This window comes from Mus pahari, chromosome 21, assembly GCF_900095145.1.
Source record: "Mus pahari chromosome 21, PAHARI_EIJ_v1.1, whole genome shotgun sequence".
Classification (NCBI taxonomy): Eukaryota; Metazoa; Chordata; class Mammalia; order Rodentia; family Muridae; genus Mus; species Mus pahari.
The window spans coordinates 43,585,768-43,608,326 of NC_034610.1; the positions used below are offsets into that span (position 1 = coordinate 43,585,768).

The 22,559-nt window shown below is 42.0% G+C and overlaps 1 protein-coding gene across 1 annotated transcript in view; it reads left to right on the forward strand.

The window, feature by feature from the left end:
• Map3k5 (mitogen-activated protein kinase kinase kinase 5) overlaps positions 1-22,559 on the forward strand; it is a 197,370-nt gene that overhangs the window by 82,217 nt on the left and 92,594 nt on the right. The window contains exons 7-8 of the mRNA XM_021220921.2: positions 1,916-2,086; positions 19,857-19,969. Coding sequence (XP_021076580.1) covers positions 1,916-2,086; positions 19,857-19,969 — 284 coding nt within the window. The remainder of the gene's footprint in view (positions 1-1,915; positions 2,087-19,856; positions 19,970-22,559) is intronic.

Consider the following 22,559-nt stretch of genomic DNA (forward strand, 5'->3'; position numbering starts at 1 on the left):
CGTCCCAGGTGCAGTTATCACAGAGCATCAACCTTGCTCTGACCGTGGATGGAACCAGCATCCCGAGGAGTCCAAAACACTTAGCTGTATCGCTCTTTCCTTCACAGTAACACGGATGAGTATGCAAGTCGCTGCAGAAGAAAATTGCTCCTTTTTTAAAAAGTAAAAGACATCTAATTCATGTAGAACTCACTGTGCACCATAATTTCCCTCCCTTTTCAGCTGAGGCCCCTACAGATTGGAAAGGCTGAGTAGTTGTCCCTGAAGCCTCCCAGTGGATACATGCTGTCCTAGAAAGCCAGCATGACATTCAGATAGAACCAATGTGTTTCCTTCCCTACCCAATAGAACTGGAGAACTTGCCAACTTCACCAACAGTATAGACCATGTAGACAGAAAGCCATTTTGTCTTTCATTTATTAAACATCCTATACATCTTTTTTTTTTTTTTTTTTTTTTTTTGGTTTTTCGAGACAGGGTTTCTCAGTATAGCCCTGGCTGTCCTGGAACTCACTTTGTAGACCAGGCTGGCCTCGAACTCAGAACTCAGAAATCTGCCTGCCTCTGCCTCCCGAGTGCTGGGATTAAAGGCGTGCACGACCACACCCGGCTCTATACATCTTATAGATGTAGATAAGACCTCCAGAGCTTACCTGCTCTTTGTCAAACACATACACTCTCCCCCCCCCCTTTTTTTAAAGTAAAATGTATTTTGAAACAAACTGAGAAAAATCCTAGGAATCTCTTAGAATTCTTCTTTGTGTGCCTCGTCTCTCTTTCCAAAAGTAACATACAATGGAATGGAAAGCATGCTTGTATAAAGAAATAATCTAAATTCAAGATGTTTAGTAAAGATAGAAGTTAGGAATAAAAAAATTGAAATAGTAGTTGAGCATATGACAATACTCATAACTTCAAAAATAATTTTATTTAAAATATATCTCATATATAACTTAGTCATTTAAAATATCCTTTATCTTTAATTTTAATATATTAATTGAGTTACATAGCTGTCATTCCCACAAATTATAGAATATTTTTTCACCCTATAAGGAAAACTTCTACCCATTAGCAGTCACCCTTCCCCCACGGCAGATCCTCCTGCTCCTGGCAAACACTGTGCTTCTGTCTATATTGATTGTTCTATTTTAAATATTTCTCAAAAGTGTTGTCAGCCTTTTGTGACTTTAGTTTTCACTTAGCATAATATTTTCATCATTGGAGAAATGTCAAGTATGATTCTGAGAACCATCCACACCTACTACTTAATAATAAGTTACATGGAGTTCAAGGCTAGTCCTCATAACTCAGGGAGTTGCTGTCTCAAGATCCAAAGTGAAAAAAGGAAATAGGGACATAGCTCATAGCGCATAGGACATATAGCTCAGTGGTAGGGTGCTTGTCTAACATGCCTGAGGTCTCTTCGAGACCAGTATCATAAGAACTACATGAGAGCACACCCATAGATGCTCAGCCAAGTGGAGAAAACAGTCAACTCTTGGTGGATTTGAGTTTTGGAATTATCTATGAATCAATTATTTTTTTTCTCTTTTGAAACAAAGGTCATTGAAAACTAATGTCAAGCGTTTTTCCTTATTTACAGTAGTTGATCCTGCTCCATTCAAGGTCGCAGGGTGCACACTCCGTAGAATTCCACCATCTTGAACCTGTTCATCGGCAGCAGGGAGATCAGGACTCTGGTCACCTTGACCACTCACACCTCACCAGAGATCCTTGACAGACCCAGTAGACATACATCGCGATAAGAAAGCTTAGGACCGGGTCCATAGAGGAATCTCAGAATCAAATTATTTTTATTCTGCCAAACTTTACTAATGCAAATCAATACATGAGACAGGCAATTGGTCTATGATTGCTTTTATGATCTATATAAAAACAATGCTCTCTACTTTAGGAGAAATCTCCCTGGAGACAGAGCAAAAGCTCTTGACATCATGATCCCCATGGTACAAAGTGAAGGGCAAGTTGCTTCAGATATGTATTGCCTCGTTGGCCGAATCTACAAAGATATGTTTTTGGATTCAAATTTCACGGACACGGAAAGCAGGGACCATGGGGCATCTTGGTAAGACTGGGGGGATGGGAAATATCTTCTTGCTCCCCCGTGATACACAAAACCATGCAGTCGACAGAAGGGAAGCATTCGGACTGTGTCTGTTCGATTGTATATTGTGAGCTAAATTTTGATTTTCCAACTTTAGTACATAATTTGACGAGATTCATTTAACCTGGAAGGGTAAGTTTACATAAATTAGATGGAAAAGTTAAGCATGTAATTTGATTTGAAAGGTATACCATGAAAAGCAAAGTACAATTTTGTGAGAAAAATATAGAAAAACATCGAGAGATTGGAAGAAGTCAAAAAACATACAAGTTTATGGATAAACCAGCTTAATATTTTAATTCTTCCAGAAGGGTTTTTCATGTGATTTAATTTCTAAAGTTTATTTGAAAGATTAAAGGACCAAGAATAGGCAAAGCAATTTTGGAGCATAGATGGAGGAGCCTGCTCTACCAGGGGAAGCACAAGAGGTTGCAGTTATGTCTCTGGCAAGTGCAGCACTGTAGCACAGTGGTTTCTACTCACCAGACTAGCTTTATGGCAGGGTATGGGAAAGGATTGGAGAAGTGGTAGGCCAGAGGAAGGTTTGGAGCTTCAGGGAATGGATTTATCTCCCCAGAAAAGTGAATAAAGTTGAATCTCTAGTTTACTTTGTTTTACTTCTTATTTAAATTTTCTATTTTTGTTTTTCTGGTGGTACATATCAAACCCAGGGCCTATTTCATGCTAGACAAGCATAAGCTACAACCCCGGCCCCAGATCTCTTTCTTACTCTCTGTGCAAAAGTTTAATTCTAAGGGAGTTGAAAAGCTCCAAACATGAAAATAAAAATCTATTAAGGAAAGTACTTTTAGCATAAAACCTGCAAATTATGTTTATGGCTTTGGGTTAGGAATGAATTTCTTAAACAAGCAAGAAAATCCTAAGCAACAACAGAAAAAGACAAAGATTTTGAAGAATGGACTGTGTTAAAGTGTGCAGCTGGAAATGTGGGGGTGATCCTTAAGGTTCTGGCTCTGTGGGGAGGGTGCGGGGCGGGGGGAGTGGCTTCAGTTGTGTTGATCTTCCTGTTGATGACAGTTAGAACTACTGGGAAGTTAGAAAGTAGGGTGGAATCATAGAGGATCAGAACCTGGGGAGGTTTTGGTCCCTGGATAAGGGAAGAACATGGAGTTAATCTCCCAGAGCTCTCCCTGGACTCAAATAGAAAAAATCACAATCTTAATGGCCTAAGGACACGATGCTAGGTGCCCAGAGTTTCTAGAAATAACCCTTGAGTAATGGCCATGCCACAGAGGGAGGAGAAACAGGAACTGCATGTGAACTCCTTCTTGGTTGAACCATGGGTGAAGGAGCCTCCAAGTAGAATGGCAGCTATAAGGCTATAGAGTAGCAGAGAAGTTTCAGGAGCTGCTCACTGAAGAGGAGACAGTTTTCAGTTTGAAGTCATTGACTTAGAGAATCCCAAACTTTCAGGTGAAACTCTAAAAGGCCAAGCCTTGGGAGCATAGTCATTTAAGGCCATCATAGAACCATGCTAAAAAAACTAAAATCATGCCTCCATATGCTAGGACAGGTTGCCAATGCTCTATTTGCCTCTTATGGTGATGTGAATGAGAATGGCCTTCGTAGGCTCCTATATGTGAATGTTCAGTTGCCAGGGAGAGGAACTGTTTGAAGAGGATTAGGAGGTATGGCTTTGTTGGGGTAAATGTGGCCTTGTTGGAGGAATTGTGTCACTGAGGGTGTGCTTTGACATTTCCAAAGCCCACACCAGGACCAGTGTCTGTCGCTCGTCTCTCTTGTCTCTGAGACTCTGCCTGCCATCTGTGGATCGGTGTATAAAGCTCTTACCCACTGCCCCAGTGCCATACCCATCTGGTTCTTGCCATGATGATTATGGACTAAGTCTCCAAAACTGTAAGCAAGCCTCCGACTTAAATTGCTTTCTTTTATATTTGTGTTTGTGATGGTGTCTACTTACAGCAGTAGAACAGTGAGATAGAAGTTGGTACTAGGGACTGAGGTATTCCTACGACAAGCCTGATCATGCTGTTTGTTGGAGTAATACGGAAGACTTAGGGACTTTGGACTATAAAACTGGTTGAGTCCTTTAAGTGGGACTTACTGGGCCGTCCTTGTAGGAACATGGAAGACAGTAGCGCTAAGGCTCATTTGGACTATGCAGGCCCGAGAGACTTCAGAGGGGATGACCATCAGCAGATGGCCTGGAGACCATTCTTGTAATATTTTGGCAAGAATGTGACTACTTTTTTCACCCTTGTCCTAAAAATATGCCCTAGGCTAAATTCAAGGTTCTAATGAGGTTGGCAGAGGAGATTTCAAGACAGCCTAGTATTGCCTGTGCCACATGGTTATGACCACTCTTGTGCAACTCTACATTGAGAAGCAACAAGTGAAGCAAAGAGAAATACTCAAGGTTCAGAACGGGGAGAAAAGGAGCACCCGGGGATGCAAAGCTAGGGCCAAGGCTTGTGCTTGATAAGCAGATTAAAGAAAAGTCTAATGGTAATGGAATAAGGGCATGGTAACCCCTGGGCAAGGCCACACCCACCCAACGCTGCCATCTGTAAAAGGAAAATCTCTGAGTCATCCCCTCTGCCTAAACACTTGAAGGCATATGCCAGTGTCATTCAAGAAGGGGGCAGGTTCCAGCCCTAGCAATCAGAACTTGGCAGCTTTGGCCATGCTACTCTGGCTTTAGGGTTCATAAGGACACAGGAGTAAAATGCCTGTTGAGGAAAGGCACTGAGGCAGGATCCAGGGGAGTCCTGCATGGGCGCCTGGAGAAGTCAGTATGTGGAGCTGGGAAAGCCTGGATTGTGTTGGAGATGCCAGAGCCATGGGATGCTTGCCAAGGGGAGCTGCTGATAGAGTGTGAACCATTCCAAAAGGGAGAAATGTGCTACAGTTAACAAAGCTGGAAGGAGATTGGAGGAGTCTGACAACAGAATGTGGAGTTTGCCCTGCTGGATTTCATTCTTGCTTGGGTCCAGTATTTCTTTACTATGGTCCCTCTATTTCCTTTTGTAATGGTAATGTATATTCTGTGCCATTACATGTTGGAAGTGTGTGACCTGCCTTTTCATTTTGATTGTACAGTGGGTTACAGTTAAGAGACTGCCTTGAGTCTTTGGACTTTGGAACAGCGTTGAGACTGTGAAAGACTCTGGAAAGTTTGGACTTTGAAAGAAAGGGATTTTGCATTAGGATGTGGGTCAGAGCCTCTGGGGTGAGGTAATGGAATGTGGCGGCTTGAAGGAGAATGGCCTTCATAGACTCAGATATTTACAAAGCTAAGTCACCAGGGGGTGGAACTATTTGAGAACAATCAGAAGGACTGGGAGATGTGGCCTTGTTGGAGGAAGCCTATCACTGGGCTAGGCCCAGTCTGACTGCTCTCCCACCCCACCCTACCCCACCCCTACCTGGTGTTTAGGGATCAGTATATAAAGGTCTCAGCCAGTGCTCCACCACAATACCTGTCTACTTCTCACCATGATGATCATGTGCTAACCTGTAAGGAAGGCCCCAGTTAAATACTTTCTTTTATAAGGGTTGCCTTGGTCATGATGTCTCTTTAAAACAATAGAATAGTGACCAAACTCTTCAGAAAAAAAGAGAATCCAGACTCTGCAACATATTCTCTATGTCTCTTACCCCATGAGAAGTTGCTGAAGGTGTGAAAAAGTATGGTCCCATGATTAAGAAAAAGGCCAGGCATAGAAACAGGTTCTCAGGGTTGGTCATGGTGATCTATGTATGCGTGCTTGCAATCCCAACACTTAGGAGGTAGAGATAGCAGGATCGGGAATTCAGTGGAAGTCTCGGCTACACAGTGAGTTCGGGACCTCCCTAGGCTCTGTGAAACCCTATCTCAGATGAAGGACGGGAGAGAGGGAAGACGGGATGAAGGGAGGGAGGGAGGGAAGGAAGGAACCAATGGGCAAGACAGGCTTTGGAATTGTCAAAGGACAGGATATAAAAAGAGTAATAAAATGTTAAAGAATACACCTGAAAAGATGAATATGATGAATAGTAGTGTGAGGGATTATGGGATGGAATGATTTGAAAAAGAAAGAACAAAGATTCTAGAACTAAAAAAATTTACCATGTTAGAAGTTAAATACCATAGGCTGGTGCTGATCATACATAGGTCAGATATAATACAGGCAGAGGTCAGTAACCTTCAGAAGAGGTCATTCAAAAACAGAGTGGGACAGAGGGAAGAGAAACATTGAGAAAGAAATCAATCGTCTCAGCGATCTGTGGCGAGCACTGCTGCATCTGACACAACATTTAATTTGAAGTTCAAGAAGGAAAAAGATTTGGAACATTAATGGCTGATGGCCACCCCAGCTTGATGAAATGCATCCTTACCCCCACAAGTTTAGAGAGCCGAGCAAGCCACCCACCGACTAAACAAAGAAAAGCTTGCATTAACACATCATTGTGCAAGTGCTAAAACTCAGAAATGCCAGAAAATGTCCTAAGAGTTGTCTAAAAGAAGCTGCGTCCTATAAGGGAGAGGACACAGTTCTCATGAAGGGAAGCCAGAAGACGGTGAGCCAACACAGTGAGTTACTGAACAGAGGGAAAGATTGGCAGAGGCTACAAGCCCAGGAGTGGTTTTCTCAAACCTATGGCTGCTCTAGGCAGATAAAGATCATGTCTTTTGTTGCCAGCAGGTCTCCGCTAGAAGAATGTTACAGGCAATTCTTTAGGATAAAGGGAAATTTGGAAATATAGGAACGAATATAATAGAGCCCTGGAAAGGATAAGTATAGGAGTAAATATAAAAGGTACCAACAATGTAGCCTGCACAGGATTTTATTTAATATATATGGCCTGATGTAAAAATATTTAAGAAAAAATTTGGGATGAGCCTAAGATTATTGTAAAAGAGGAAGTACAAATGCCCCAAAAGTATTTTAGCTATATAAAATAAAGTCCTTTTATAGCCAAAATGCTAACATACAGATTTATCCTATTCAGATTATCCAAATTTTATTATCTGACAATATGAATGTTTGTCAAGGATGTTAAAGAGATGGGAGTCCCAATGCCTTGCTGGGTGGGTATTCACTTTTGTGACTACCTGGAGATGTTAGCATTACTCAGGAAAAGTTAGCAACTGTGTCGACTCTAGACACAGCAGATGCATACACTTAGAGACCATTGTGATATCGAAAGTCCTTTTAAAAGTTGTCCAGAGACTTGGAGGAGGAGTGTAGCTCAGTGGTTCTAGTACTAATACGAGTGTGCGTGTGCGTGCGTGTGTGTGTGTGTGTGTGTGTGTGTGTTGAACAAAATAAACAAGTGGAAATTTCTTATTTAATAGGATTTTTAAGTGTCACGTGTGTCTAGTGTCAGTATAGATGCATGGATGGATGTCATAATCTCCAAATATAGTATAATGGCACCAGTAGAGAGGAAAGAGTTGAGTGATTTACGTGCAATTTAATTATATTAATTATGCTTCATTTCACAGCTAGGATATTGGCTGTATCAGAGCACTGCTTATATTGTTCTTTTGCATGTCTTAATATTTCTAAGATATTGACCAATTAAAGTATAGTTTTCTGTGTACGACTAGGTTGGTATGTCTCTGTCTGTCTGCTTATTAACTCTTCAGGAGTTCCTGATAGCTAATAACATGTCGTGAGTATTTGAGGCTGAAATAATCATATTTATAGTTCGTGTCATCCTAGTAGCTTAGAGGAAGACCAGAAACACAGCAGTGGCCGAGAGCCCAGACAAGAGTAAGGGGCAGCGACTTCTGTATCAGTCACAGGAAGCTGTGGATTGAAATTTGAGTTTGTATCTCAAATTATTCCTACAGTGAAAGAGTTTTGTTGTGTCTGTTAGCCCAGTAAATTTCTTACCCTCTCTCCCGTTAGAAAAAGAGTAATGTAATTACGCGGCATGCTTATTATTATGAGGTTTACACAGTAGACTGTCCTTCATGGTAGGGGATTAGACTCGGTTGTTTGGGGAGATTGGTACCCACTTGGATGTGGTGGGGATACTGTGCCAGTCATGCCCCAAATACCTGACTTTCAAGGTCTGTGAATTCAAGCGGAAAATGTGCTCGGGGAAGGTCACGTGCATTGGGCACATGAGCAGAATAGAAGTGTTTCCTCTTTTGAGAACAGGAGTTTGGAGTAGGGCAAGACAGATCGAGGCTGTGTTAGGTCCATTTAAGGAAAGCAGAGATTCTAATGTCTTTTTTTCTGGCTTGGTTTCATTTACTGGTTCCTTCTTCATGTTTCCTGTGTAGCTCAAGATTAACTGCCTTCAGAAAAGCTTTGAGGTCAAGGACTTGAGGGCCCGTGTTTTTACGATTTCATTCCGAGCTAGCCCTGAGTTTTCTAGTGATAGGAAAGTCAGCGGACTTCATGGATCTCCTATCACTTCCTAAGTTACTTAGCAACGGAGAAATGTCGCTTCAACATAGCTATAGAGTTGTTATATCTAATTATCCAGCTAGACACTAAGCCTGGTCCCATTTTTAAATGCATTGTTTTTAATGCTCGTAATTTTAATTAATTAATGTTTGATTTTAACTAATCTATTAATTTAATTAATTGATATAAATTAGTTTTAATTAAGCGGTTAAATTCACTTTAACTAACTAGCTAATTTGGCTGTTACGTTTTCTTTCTTTCTTTCTTTCTTTTTTTTCTTTTTTTGGTTTTTTGAGACAGGGTTCTTTGTGTAGCCCTGGCTATCCTGGAACTCACTTTGTAGACCAAGCTGGCCTCGAACTCAGAAATCCACCTGCCTCTGCCTCCCAAGTGCTGAGACTAAAAGCGTATGCCACCACACCCGGCTGGCTGTTGCATTTTCTTACTGTTTCAGTACACCCTATAGGGCATGCCCTTTTCTCAGTAGCATTGACCATTGCTTAGCAGTTCTGTTAGAGCTGAGGATAAAGCTGCCCACTGGGGTGCTGGTGTGAAAGGGCACCCCTGCCTTTCCCAAGCATCTCATCCTATGAGCATTCACACCTGCCCTGGGGCCTCCAGCTCAGCCCCATGTCTCACCCGACCTTCTCTTTTGAGTCCTAGTCATTGGAGCCTTCCCTTGTCAACTTCAGGTGCTGGGATAAAACAAACAAACAAACAAAAAATGCAGTGTCACAGCAAGCAGTCAGCTCCTGGACCCTGAGTCCCAGCCTGGATCTTTTTGTGTTTGTTTGTGTGATCCATGCACCATTGAAAGTTTAGAGACAGGAGCTTCAGTTCAACAGAAGAGCCGCCCAGGCAGGTGTTAGCATTATCTCTAGGCTCCACCCAACTGTTATCTACAGCCAGGTACCAGGTAAGAGCCTGGCTCACATATAAGAACTCTCCCTCCTCTCATTTTCTTTCTCTCTCTTCCCCCACCTCTTCTTCCTTCCTCCATCCCTCCCTCCTTCACTCTGTATTCTCTCTTTTCACCTTTCCTCTCTCCATCTACTCTCCCTGCCTCTCTCTTCCCCACGTGTCACCAGCCAGTCTTTCCCATGCTTTCTCCCTTCTCTTTCGCTGCCCTTCTCTGTCCCCCTCCTTCCTCTGCCTCTATCCCCTCTCCAGATCCCAAATAAACTTTCTTTTATATTAGGCCTGTTGCATGGCTTGACTGCTCAGGGGGACACCTTGGCAGGGCCAAGTTTTTATAAAACAAATCGGCTGTGATGTCGTGGCTCATGGAGCCCTTCTTGTAAGTCCCCTTTTAAATAATTAATAAGTCCAGTGCTCCTGCCCCAGAGTGGATGGTGAAGCCCCGCTCCTCTGTGCATACCACTGGTGCAAGGTCTATGCAGGGCATCCTCTTACTGCCCTGTGGACACTTGGGGTATTATTGTTTCCCTTTAGCTTTCCGTATTATGATATATCGTTAAAATAGTCTTTGGGGTTTGAATCTGATGAGACACAGAGAATAAGGTTGGAAGGAAGAATATGTGGGTTCATTCCAATGCTGACTAAAGCATCAGAAAAGAAAAGAACAGTTGTTAAACGTGCTGTTCATGGTCTCTGGTTTAATTATTTTGTTCATTGACGCTCTTGAGGTTGGCTGGAATATTGTCACTACCTTCATCCCTGGGTATCCATGGGGAGTTAGTTATAAGACACCCAAGGACTAAAACCCATGGGAATTCAAATCTTCAGATGAAATGGCATGGTACTTGGATCTAACCCATGCAACAGTGCTTGCATACACCCAACTTGTCTACACTTCCTATAGTGCCTCATACGTGTAAATTCTGTGTTCAGAACCGTTATACGGTATTGTGTAGAGAATAATGACAAGACAATATCTGTACTAATTCAGTATACACATAATATTTTCTTAAAAATTTTCAACCTATCCTGTGTTGAATATTGTGATGGGGAACCCACGAATATGGAAACCCAGTTGTATGTCGATACTGAAATCTTTGTAGTCCAGGTTGAGATTGCAGAATTTTGTGTGTGTGTGTGTGTGTGTGTGTGTGTGCACGCACGCACACACGCACGCACGCGCACCTGAGAGCATGTACACATGAGTACCCTGATTCATGTATATGCACGTCAAAGTCAGGACAACCTTTGGTGTCATTCTTCAGGTGCCATTACTTTCTCTCTCCCTCCCTCCTTCCATCCCTCCCTCTCCCCCTCTCTCCATCCCTCTCTCCCTCCCACCTTCCCATTGGCCTGGACCTCATCCAGTACTCTAGGCTGGCTGGCCAGTGAACTTCAGGGATCTGCCTGACTATCTCTGCAGTGCTGGGATTGCAAGTGCTGGCTGCCAAGGGCTTCTCTTACGTAGGTTCTGGAAGGCAAACTCAGGTCTCCATGTTTGCTGACCACATTATTTCATGGACTGAATGAATTTCTTTCATTTTTATGTGATCAGACTGTGGCTCAATGAACACAATACGCCTTTTTAAAAATCACAGATGCTAATAAGTCAGAGAAGACAGGCACGGTGCCATGCTGGCTAGAGGACCTTTGGCGTGGGGTAGGGGAGGGTGGGGGTGAGGGAAGGAGAGTGAAGCAGGAAGGACAGTCACCTCTGAGATGACACAACGCTGTGACCCAGGAGCTTTGGCAATCCCGAGTAACAAACGGGGGCTCTGGACTTCGTTGAGGGGACACTCTCACAATCAGCAACCACCTAAGGGAATAAGGGTGGACTACTGTGCCTCGCAGGCCACAGAAATCCTGATTAGTGGCTTTGTCACCGTGCCTTTTGAAAGACCTTATCTATAAAGAGAGAAGTATAAAATCATTACACTTAACTCTCATGTGTCACAACTGACTTGGAGCACTGTCTCGTCTGTCCTTGCGTATCCGAGCTCTCTGGGACTTCATTAATTCAGTCTCACTAGGGCTGCTAGAGCCTCTAGTAACTTTTGGAGAACTGGTGTTGCCATCGTTTCATGTTTCTTATGTATCTCTGTTGGGATGTATGCATCTGCTGTTCATCCTTTGCTTGGGGTAGTTTTTTGTTGTTGTTGTTGTTGTTGTTTTTATTTTGTTATCAGCTATATTCTTTCTAGTGAAATTGGCATGCTCAAGTGGAACTTGGACGTGGTAGCTTGGCATGCAGGTCGGAGGAGAATTTCTCAGCCCAGAAGCCCCAGTACCTGGTAGGAGCACTTTGCTGTTTCTTGAGTAGGATATTAACTGGCTGAGCAGCAGCAGGTATTTGCCATAACTACAATGCAATTGCTGTGCTAACCGATTAATCACAGCAGCCTCTCTGATATCAACATTTTGTTGTTATTATCTCTTGGCAAAGAGGGAAAGAAATGAGAACATTTCAATCTGGGCACATGAGACAGTCTTTCCACAATGATCTTGGGAATACAAACCTAGAGCTCTGGAATAATTCATGTTCTTTGATGCAGTCGGGCCATTGGGAGCCTATCCTAAGGAAATAGCAGATACAAATCAAAGGGCTATTTACAGTGACATTTACTGCACTGGACTTGTGATCGCAAGAAATAAGGAACCTAACGGTTCATTTTTACAAATAAAGGACGGCATCTTCACAAGATGCAGTGTCTGTCATTCGAAGTTGTGGGGCGGGGTTTCTTTGTGTTGTTTGTTTTGACAGTCATGGTGCAAAATACCCTTTAAAAGAAGTTTACCCTGGTAACTGGTTTTGAGAGTACAGTTCAGCAGCATCGAGGACACTGATGTGTATGTCTGTCTGTCATTACCTCCCATGCACAGGCCTCTCTCCATCCTATAGCCCTGAAGTTCTGTACCCATTAAATAATTTGCCTTCCCCCCTTATCTTAGCCTCTGGGAGTTACACTTCTACTCCTTGTTTCTGTGAATCTACTGGAGGTACCTCATATATGCTTTGTGGTTATTTTAACGGACTTACTACCCTTCCAGAGTTTATGGATCTGGTAGCCTGAGTCAGCATCACTTTCCTTTAATGGCTGACTATTGGTTCTTCATGTGTGTATATATACCACATTTTGTTCATCCCTGCGCCCACCCACAAACATATTGGCTCTTCTGTCTTTCGCACCTTATCAAAAGAATTGCTATGCATATCAGCCTACAGAGATCTCTTTGGAGATCTCAATTTCAGGTTTTTTTTTTTTTTTTAGATGTACACTTAAGAGACATTTGTGGTTCTGAAAAAAAATGTTTCTGGTGATGTATCATGATATATCAAATTTAAAAGCAGATGAGAAAACAGTGTGGTTTTTCTCTTTTCAGGAAAAAAAAGATTTTGTAGAAATGGATGGGATAAATAGTGTTTGGGAACTTTTGCAATTCTTGCTTTGATTTATTATTGTTGTTGTTGTTAGCGAAGCATATAAGTGATTTGAATTAGAGAGGCGGCTGTCCCTGGTCCCCAGCAAGTAACTGCACACTCATTTCTTTCTTTTCTATTTATTTATTTATTTATTTATTTATTTATTTATTTATTTATTTATTATATGTAAGTACACTGTATCTGTCTTCAGACACTCCAGAAGAGGGTGTCAGATCTTGTTACGGATGGTTATGAGCCACCATGTGGTTGCTGGGATTTGAACTCCGGACCTTCGGGAGAGCAGTTGGGTGCTCTTACCCACTGAGCCATCTCACCAGCCCTGCACACTCATTTCTTACACACGCTGCTCTGCTTTGCCTTTGAACATTTCATGAGTGATAATTTCAGGAGTCTGTAGAGGCACTAAGGGACCTGAAATTTAATCACCCATGTCTCACTGGGAGAATCACAGCTGTTAGGACACAAACAGAGGGGAGTGGCAGCTAAGTGGAACTTGAGTGCAGTTCCTCCCGGCTGGAGAGCAGACTTTTCAGCCAGGATGAGAGTGTGCACACCGCCGTTATTATGAAAACACCACCCACTTTACCACCAAGACCTTGCTCCATCACTGTCAGTCAGAAAATGGTGCTAATTAAAGGAAGTTCTTGAACATCTGTGACTTTGGAAGTTTGAGTGAGAGGTGATTCGTTTGAAATGTAATCCTGATATAACTGCATTTAGGTACAAAATATCATTTCTCAAGTGTAATAATGATTTGAATGTAGTACACCCTATTAGCTCCCTTTCAACCGACACTTAGTGCTGAGACAAAAATGAAGGAATGTAAGCAACGTCATGCTATTATTCAAATATTATTGGGATTTTCTTAATACGTGAATGTTCAGTTCTTTTGCTAAGGTTATTCTTCCAAATGAAGTTGTCTTGATTTTTGTTTTCTATTTCGGTGATACAGTGTAACCAAGAACACCTTAAAGAAGCAATGGGTCTGTTATCAAGGAAGCCAGGTTAAGAAGTCTAGGGGAAACCCGAGGCAGGAACTGAATGAAGCAGAAACTACCAGAGAAACGCTGCTTGCTGGCTTGTTACCCTGACTCCTTCAGCTGAGTTCCTTGAACAGCCTAGGACTACCTGCCTGGGGATAGTGTCCCCCCACAATGGGTTGGGTCCTCCTACATGAATTAGCCACTACCCAAAAGCCTCATGGACACACCCACACGCCAGTCAGGTCTAGGCTATTCTTAGTTGAGGTCTCCTCTTTCTAGGTAAGTAAGTTTGTGACAAGCTGACGGCTGAATCTATGGAAGAAGTTTCCTCTACATTAACATCCCTCTTGGCTTGTTGTTTTAGTTCTTTCTTAGTAAGTTTGCATGCCGGGCGTGGTGGCACACGCCTTTAATCCCAGCACTCAGGAGGCAGAGGCAGGCAGATTTCTGAGTTCGAGGCCAGCCTGGTCTACAAAGTGAGTTCCAGGACAGCCAGGGCTATACAGAGAAACCCTGTCTCGAAAAACCAAAAAGAAAAGGAAAAAAAATTTTTTTGCAACACTAACCGCTGTAGATTTCTTTACATAAAGTTATGTTTCCATTTATCCTTCTGCAAGTTAGACTGTAAAGACTTTAACGATGTAAAACAACTTCTTTGGTGTATTTTATGGACATATTTTAGTACTATTGTTGTATCAACTTTTTCTTAAATATTAGTCTTTAGCCTAATAAAGCTGATTAAATATATCTGGTGAAAAACTCCATTTTCCGAGAACATATTAATATCAGTAGAAGATACAAACTTTATTCTCTGCACTTATTCCTCCTTTTATGTTTTCCTGTCCAACTAACCCTGTCTTTTATTATGTGAAACAAAAGAGGCCAGGGAGACGGCCCTGAATATAGAGCGTCTGCCACATAAGCAAGAGGGCCTGAGTTCAGATTCTCAGGACACACGGGCAGATGGGAGGTAAGCCTGGGAGCTGGGAGTTCATTCAGTGAGATGCACCATGAAGTTAGTTAGAGACACCTGATATTGACTGGACTCCACGTGTGCACCCCACATGCACACAGGTACATGCAAGTGCATGTACAGATACGTGTGGCACACACACACACCAAAAAGCAACTAAAATAATTTTTAAAGTACAAACCAAGGAGAGAGAGAGAGAGAGAGAGAGAGAGAGAGAGAGAGAGAGAAAGTATATGCTCACTCTTTGGAACCCACAGAACAAAGTCAGGTTCCTTCTTGCCCGTTCCACACAGCACGACTGACTTTTTCTGTGCTTCGGTTTCAGTATTGTTAGGAATTGCCCCTGGTTTGCGACAGTTGTCAGGGTTATAAGTAGTGGTCCCCAAGGGACATTCTCCATAGGAAGATGACACATGTCTACCTCTGGTCCCTAAGCGTGGTACTTGTCTTGATTGATGTGCCTTCTACCCTGGGAGATCATTTGTGATTTAGCATGAGCATTTTTTTTTTCTGGCCATTCCACTAGTGGCTGCCCCTTTAGGCCGAGTTCTCAGAGGGAGAGCAGAGTGGAACAAGCCAAACCGTCTGCCGGGTGCACAGCACGGAAATGCGGCCCACGCCGAGCCGCTTGCTTCTCTACAATGAAGTCAGTTTCTGCTGGAATCCTTTCATTATCTTAGCATCTGTGGGTACTTTTTAATCAGGTGTGAATCTCAAAGGTTAAACTCAGTGGATCTTAAAAAAAAAAAAAAAGAGTGATGTTGGAAGGGAAATTGTAAGGGAGGGGCTTACAAGGGAGGGGAGATTTTTTTTTCCAAAGTAAAAAAAAAAAAAAAAAAAGTAAATAAAGTATTTAAAACAAAGCAGAGAAAGAACTAAGAAAAGAAAAATGAACACAAGTGGCCCTCCTCCCCAGTCTCTCTGCAGGTGTGTATCACCCAACCTAGTTTAAGAGAGAAATCTTGAAATTGGCCGGAGGGAGCTACAACTGTCTCGTGATCAACAGCAACCCAGCTCTTCTTAGAAGAACATTGCTGTCTCTAGAATTTTATTTCACTTTAGAGATGTGCAGATTTCATGGTTTTTGGAGTGACATGTTTAATTGAAAAAAGTTTGTTTCATACAATATATTCCAGTTACAGTTCTCTCTCCTCCAACTCCTTTCAGATCCCCCCTGACCTCCCCTGACCTCCTCACCCATGCACCTTTATTTTACTATCTTTAGAAAACAAACAAGAAAAACCATAATTTTAAAAAAAAGGAAGACAGGAAACACAGAGAGAGAGACAGACAGACAGACAGACTGAGACTCTCCATCTCTCCATAAAGAACCAAAATTAGAAACTATACTGTACAAGCAAAAGGCCAGGGAGACAAACACTGTCCCACCAAAGCGTCTTAGGGTTACTATTGCTACGATGAAACACCATGACCAAAAGTAACTTGAGGAGGAAAGGGTTTATTTCCATATCACAGTGAAGGGCATGGTAAGGGCAGAAACTCAGGCAGGGAAGGAAGGAACTAATGCAAAGGACATAGAAGGATGCTGCTTTACTGACTTGCTCTTCATGGCTTGCTCTGCATGCTTTCTTATAGACCCCAGGACCTCCAGCCCAGGCATGGCACCATCCACAATGGGCTGGTCCCTCCCCCATTGGTCACTAATTAAGCCAATGCCCTATAGCCAGATTTTTTTTTTTAAGATTTATTTATTATACATAAGTACACTGTAGCTGTCTTCAGAAGAGGGCATCAGATCTCTGATGGGTGGTTGTGAGCCACCATGTGGTTGCTGGGATTTGAACTCAGGACCTTTGGAAAAGCAGTCGGTGCTCTTAGCTGCTGAGCCATCTCGCCAGCCCCCTATAGCCAGATCTTAAGGAGGCATTTTCTCCATTGAGGTGCCTCCTTAGCTTGCCTCTAGTTGACATAAAACTAGCCAGTACATTATAAAGCTAAAAGTCTACCAATTTTTATGATGATCATCTACTGCTGGACCTGGGGCCAGCCCTTCAGAGTAGTTAATATGCCCAGTGAGACTCCACAGGAGAGAACTAATTCTTCCTTTGCAAGAAGACGTCAGTTAGAGATGGCTTCTTGGATAGGGGTACAAGCCTCTGCCCACTCTCCTGTCTCAGCACTATGATGGAGCCCTGTCTGCTTTGAACTTGCACAGGCATGATGAGTTATTATCCATCCTTGTTGTATTTGGGAGACACCGTTTCCTTAGAGTCACGCATCCCCTCAGCTCTTTCTGCCTCCTCTTCCCCATAGCTCCCTGCGCCCTGAGCAGAAGGGCTCGAAGTCATTGCATTTAGGACTGAGTGTTCCAAAACCTCTCAGTCCCTGCACATTGTCCCATTCTGAGTCTCGGTGTTAGCAGAATGTCATTAGGAGTCATTTTATTGCTGTTCCCTTAGCAGAACAATAGTATTTGAATTTGGTTTTCTCCTAGGCCCATCGCCTGTCTAATCTCAAGTTCTTGGTTACCTGAGCAGTCTCAAGCATTGATTTTTTTTATCTCATGGAGTAGTTCTTAAGTTCAATCAGAAGATGGTTGGTTATTCTCCAACACATGGGCTACTGTTGCACCAGCACATCATGCAGGTGGCAGAGTTTGTACCTGGTGTAGTTAGCTGGGGTAGTATTTATCTTTTTCCTCTGGTGGCATACAGAGTACCTTCCAGGACCATGAACAGTAGGGGTGAAAGCTCTTGGTTGGCACCACCTTGATATCTCTGTGATTAATGAGATCAATAAGGCCTTACCATCTGTGGAGAACAACCAACAGCCTTGGCATTAGCCTCAGATGTTTTGGGGTTTCCATGTTGGTTGGTTCTTTGCAACAACTAGATGCAACCCATCCCTGACACTGGAGGGTTCACTTTGCAAAAAGTGTGTAGTTAAGGCTTCTATGTTAATTGGTGAATCCATTTAACTTCCTTCCTTCCTTCCTTCCTTCCTTCCTTCCTTCCTTCCTTCCTTCCTTCCTTCCTTCCTTCCTTCCTTTCTTTCATATATATATATATATATATATATATATATATATATATATATATATATATATGCCCTTAGTGCTAGTTGCCCCTCTCTGCATTCCTTAGCTTACCTTTCTCTTCTCTCCCCTCTCCCTGATTAGTGGGCCTGCTCCAGGACCCCCCCCCAACCGTCTCTCCATAACTGTATAGTCTATTTCCCTTGCCCGCTAGCCTCTTACTCTATACCTGTCCTCTGTGGTTTTATGCACTGAGGCATGCCTACTAAGTGCTTAAATGCTAACTTCCACATAGAAGAGAAAACATACAGTGTTTGTCTTTTGGGGTCTTTTCTCTAGAGTTTTTTAGTTCAATGGTGTTGTTGCTTTATTTTGCACCAGTCTCCAGACGTATATAAAGTGCAGTTTGTACCCACTTCCCTCTTGTGTTGGTTGCTTTCCTTGTTGCTGTGGAAGAAGTACCTGACAGAAACACCTTGGGAGAGGAAGGGCTTGTTTGGGCTTACAGTTTCAGAGGGTCACAGTCCACCATGGGTAGAATACTCTGTGCTCGTTGGGTCCTTGTTGAATAATATTGTATAGTTTATATTACTTTAAGAAATTAAAGCTTTGTTTCATTTCCTACACTTTTTTATTGGAAATATCCACGTGTCTGTGAACAAAGACCTTTAAGACATCAACCAGGACTTATGAGTTATAATGTCCCTTGTGATGACCTTGGTTCTCCATTTAGAATGGAAATACCTATATTTCTAAAAAGATATACAAATACTTTGTATAGTTGGGATTTCCTTTAATAATCTGCAAATATTTATCTAACAGAGCCAAATGATGATGAATAATTATTTGGGGTTTTCTTGTCTGGATTTGAACATTTGTTCTCCTTAAAGGAAGGCATGGGGACTTCAACGTTCAGAGAGATGTATTTTTGCTTAATGTTTAACTTACTTTAAATTATGAGAAATATCAAGTACATATGAAAGACAAGAATATAAATACAGTAGTCTGCCCTCTACCACAGTTTTGCTTTTCTTATGTTTTAGCTATGACTTAAAAAAAAAAACTTCTATAATAATTTTTCCTTATGTAATCTTTTAATGTATCTTCAAATTGTCATTTATTAAGAATTTAGCCTATGTTTCCTTCATTCTGATTTTCTTTTTGAATAGAGATTCTCGTTTCTCATGTGCTTATCTCAAGCAGATTCTGTTGGGGACAGAATGTTTATATTTTCCCTTTTCTTATTCATGTGTACAAATGAAATAATTATGGATATCATTGCCTGCTTAATAGAGCATGTGTGGAATCCCTCAGTTTGCCCCTAGTATGTGTTACCTTAAAAACTGTAGTAGGTAGCCAATCACTGGCCCTTTCCAGTGAGCTCTCCTTGGCCCTAGTATGTACTACCTTAAAAACTGTAGTAGATAGCCAAGCATTGGCCCTTTCCAGTGAGCTCTCTAAGCTTGAAACTTAGGCCTGTCCACATTCAGAAATGGCTTTGTGCCCTTGCAGCCTAAACTTGTGTGCAGCAGCCCAACCTTGGACTTTGTAAATTTCTTCCTGTAATTGGCCTTTTGCCGTTGTTTCTACCACTTACTGGGTCCCCATTCTTTCAGGGCGTTGCTGGGATGATACTGCTCAGTGAAAGCTTTGTGTATCACAGGACAGAAAAACAAAACAAAACAAAACAAAACAAAAACAAAAACAAAAAAAAACGAAAGTGCTATGTATCTTCATTTTTAAAATATCAGTCACACACATTCATGTGTTTCTGATAGTTGTTTGAAAATAAGAAAGTTTTACAAAGATAGGGTCAGTAGGTTGGGGAGGAGTTACGTGTCAGATTCAGGGGAGCTGGGGAGTCATGGGTATGCAGTTACTTAAGCATTAAATCCTAATAGCACACTAGATTCTGGGGTGGGAGCCAATGGAATAATTTGTGCTTGGGCACTGAAGTTATGCAAACAGAAGTTACTGCACACCCAAGGGTTTCATGACTGAGAAAGTAAACTTGTACTCTTTTTTTTTTCATAGGTTCAAAAAGGCATTTGAGTCTGAGCCAACACTACAGTCAGGAATTAATTATGCAGTTCTCTTGCTGGCGGCTGGGCATCAGTTTGAATCTTCTTTTGAGCTTCGGAAAGTTGGTAATTGCAGCTTGATATTTTTTTTAAAAAAATCAAGAAAAGTTGGTGCAAAGGAAATGAACCTTACGTTTGATATTCTGTCTCATCTAAATTCGTGTGTGGTGGGGTGTGATCTGGGCCCCCTGGGTCAGGGTTTCACACTGTCCTACCGAATTCACACCTTGACTTTTTCTCAAGTTCTTGGTTCATATTGTTACAATTCAGACTCACATTGATGATACGGCGGCGTCTTCATTCGGTCCCCAGTCCCCAGGTACAGTTAGCTTTGTGGGATATCGGACGTGTTTAAGATCGTGTGTTCCTGGTGCTTTCAAAGGAAAACAAAAAATCAAAGAGACAGCTGGGGGGTGGGGGTGGGCATGATGCAAACCTGTAGGCCCAGCACTGGGGAGGTGGAGCTAAGAGGGTACCAAGAGTCTAAGAGCAGCCTCAGCTACATGGCAGGTTCCAGGATAGCCTGGGCTACATGAGATTGAGTCTCAAGACAAGAACAAAACTAAAGTGGAAGGAAGGGAAGGGAAGGGAGGCAGGGAGAGAGAGGGGAAAGGAAGGAGGGAGCTGGATGGACAGCAGGCAGGCTAGCTGACTGACTGACTGACTTCTGGTTTGGATTTTTTGGTTTTGCCTCAAACACAAGTGCCCCTGTGATTTCTTGGTGGTGGTTGAAGCCTGGTGAATGGCTAAACCCCCTCCTTAGGGACCTTCCCAGCTCTTGCAGGAATTATTACCACAGGCACAGACGTCTTTGGGCTTATTTTTGCAAGAGAAAAAAAAAAAGAAAACTTGAATTAATTAAATTATTCATTATGAAAGAAAAATTTTCCTAATATTTTAAAGTTCAAAATGGTTTAGGTGTCTCTAAGAAAAAGTTAATCCTATGCTTTAAAAAAAAAAAAATTGTCTGGGAAGGGCTCTCAAGGCTTCCATCCTCCACCGCCCTAAGACACTTCTGAGGGTAAATAGCATCCCAGGCTGAAGGGATGATAAAAAAATCTAATAATTGCTCCATATTAACGCAGCAAGCTCTACCTGACACCATGTGCTGGTTAATTGGGTCACTTCTTCCACCTTTTGTCTAAAATCAAGTGGAATAAGTGTTTGATCGATAACTAAAACCAGAAAACAAAAAAATAAACATCAACTCGGGCCTTTCAGAAATGATACTAAAATATTCCATCTTAATTTAAAATCTATCATAGCCCAAACTTCCCCTTCATCGATGGTCCAGATATTGCGGTGGCTGTGCCCTGGGACACAGAAATGAGGTTTTGTTGGAGCCTCTTAGTCCTCATGGGATTTGACACTGATTCGCATCTGTCAGTCGAGCAGTAGTAGTGGTTTGGAAATGTACTTATTCTTGGTCTCATTTTTAAGTGGTGTGTAGATGAGACCAGTCAGCCCTTTGAGGTTGGGAGAACTGTAATGTCCCTTCACCAAGTAAACACTGTATTTTATTCCAAGAAGAACTCACAGCACATGTTGAACGAGCATTCAAAAACAAAGTTGACTTTAAAATTTCTGAACTGGGGACATAGCTCATTTGGTAAAAGTGCATGCCATGCAATTAGGAAAATGTGACAAGGTTGACTGGTCCCCCTCTGCTCGCATAACAAAGCTTGATGTGATGGGCCACTCGGAGTCCTCTGCGTTGGGGAGGTGGGTGCAGTCAGACGTCATCGCTGGGCTTCCCTGTTTACACGGCCTGGTCCACTTGGTGAGCTCTAGGCCAGCAAGAGACCCTACCTCACAAGGAAACAAAGACCGAGATGGTCGGCACCTGAAGAGCCACACTGGAGGTGGACCAGTATATTCCACATGCATTTGCACGCACACACCTACCCCCTACACGCACATGTGCACCCTCCTTACACACAGGAGACATACACACACACAAAATGAAATTGTTTAAATCGGGGCGTTTCACTCTATATGAAGACTTACAGTATGACTCATGGTGAATTGTAGTTGCCCTAAGAGCTAAGTTGTAGGTTTACACAATGCTCTATCATGTATACTATAATTTCTATTCAAGCATGAGATGATATCTAGCTTTCTAGGTTATATTTTATTTAGTTATAAATTATGCCAATCAAAACTGAGTTGACCTAAAACTAATTTTTATATAGGAAGTTTAGATTATATATATTTTCAGGAAAAAATGGTTTAGGTAAATAAGTTAATAAGCTAATATGACAAATAGTATATAAGGGAAAAGTAGTCTGATGGAATGTTTGACATATTTGAATGTATTTATTTCATTTAGTTCTCTAATCAAAATTTTACATTTATAACTTCTTCCATTCATTGTGTTGGCATGTTAAAACATAAATTAGTCTGAATTACTAAACCATTATAATAATCATTTTCATTGTTATGATGTCTTCTTAGTTTGTTTTTTTATGTGAAGGGAAAAATTAAAACTTAAACCCTGACAAGAAAAATCACTAAATCTGAAGCTGTTAAATTTCTGATGTAAGAAATAGTTCTCAACTGTCATGACCTGTAGCCAAAATGGATCTGTAGTCCAGTTTCTGCTGCTATGACAACTGTAGTCCAGTTTCCGCTGCTATGACAACTGTAGTCCAGTTTC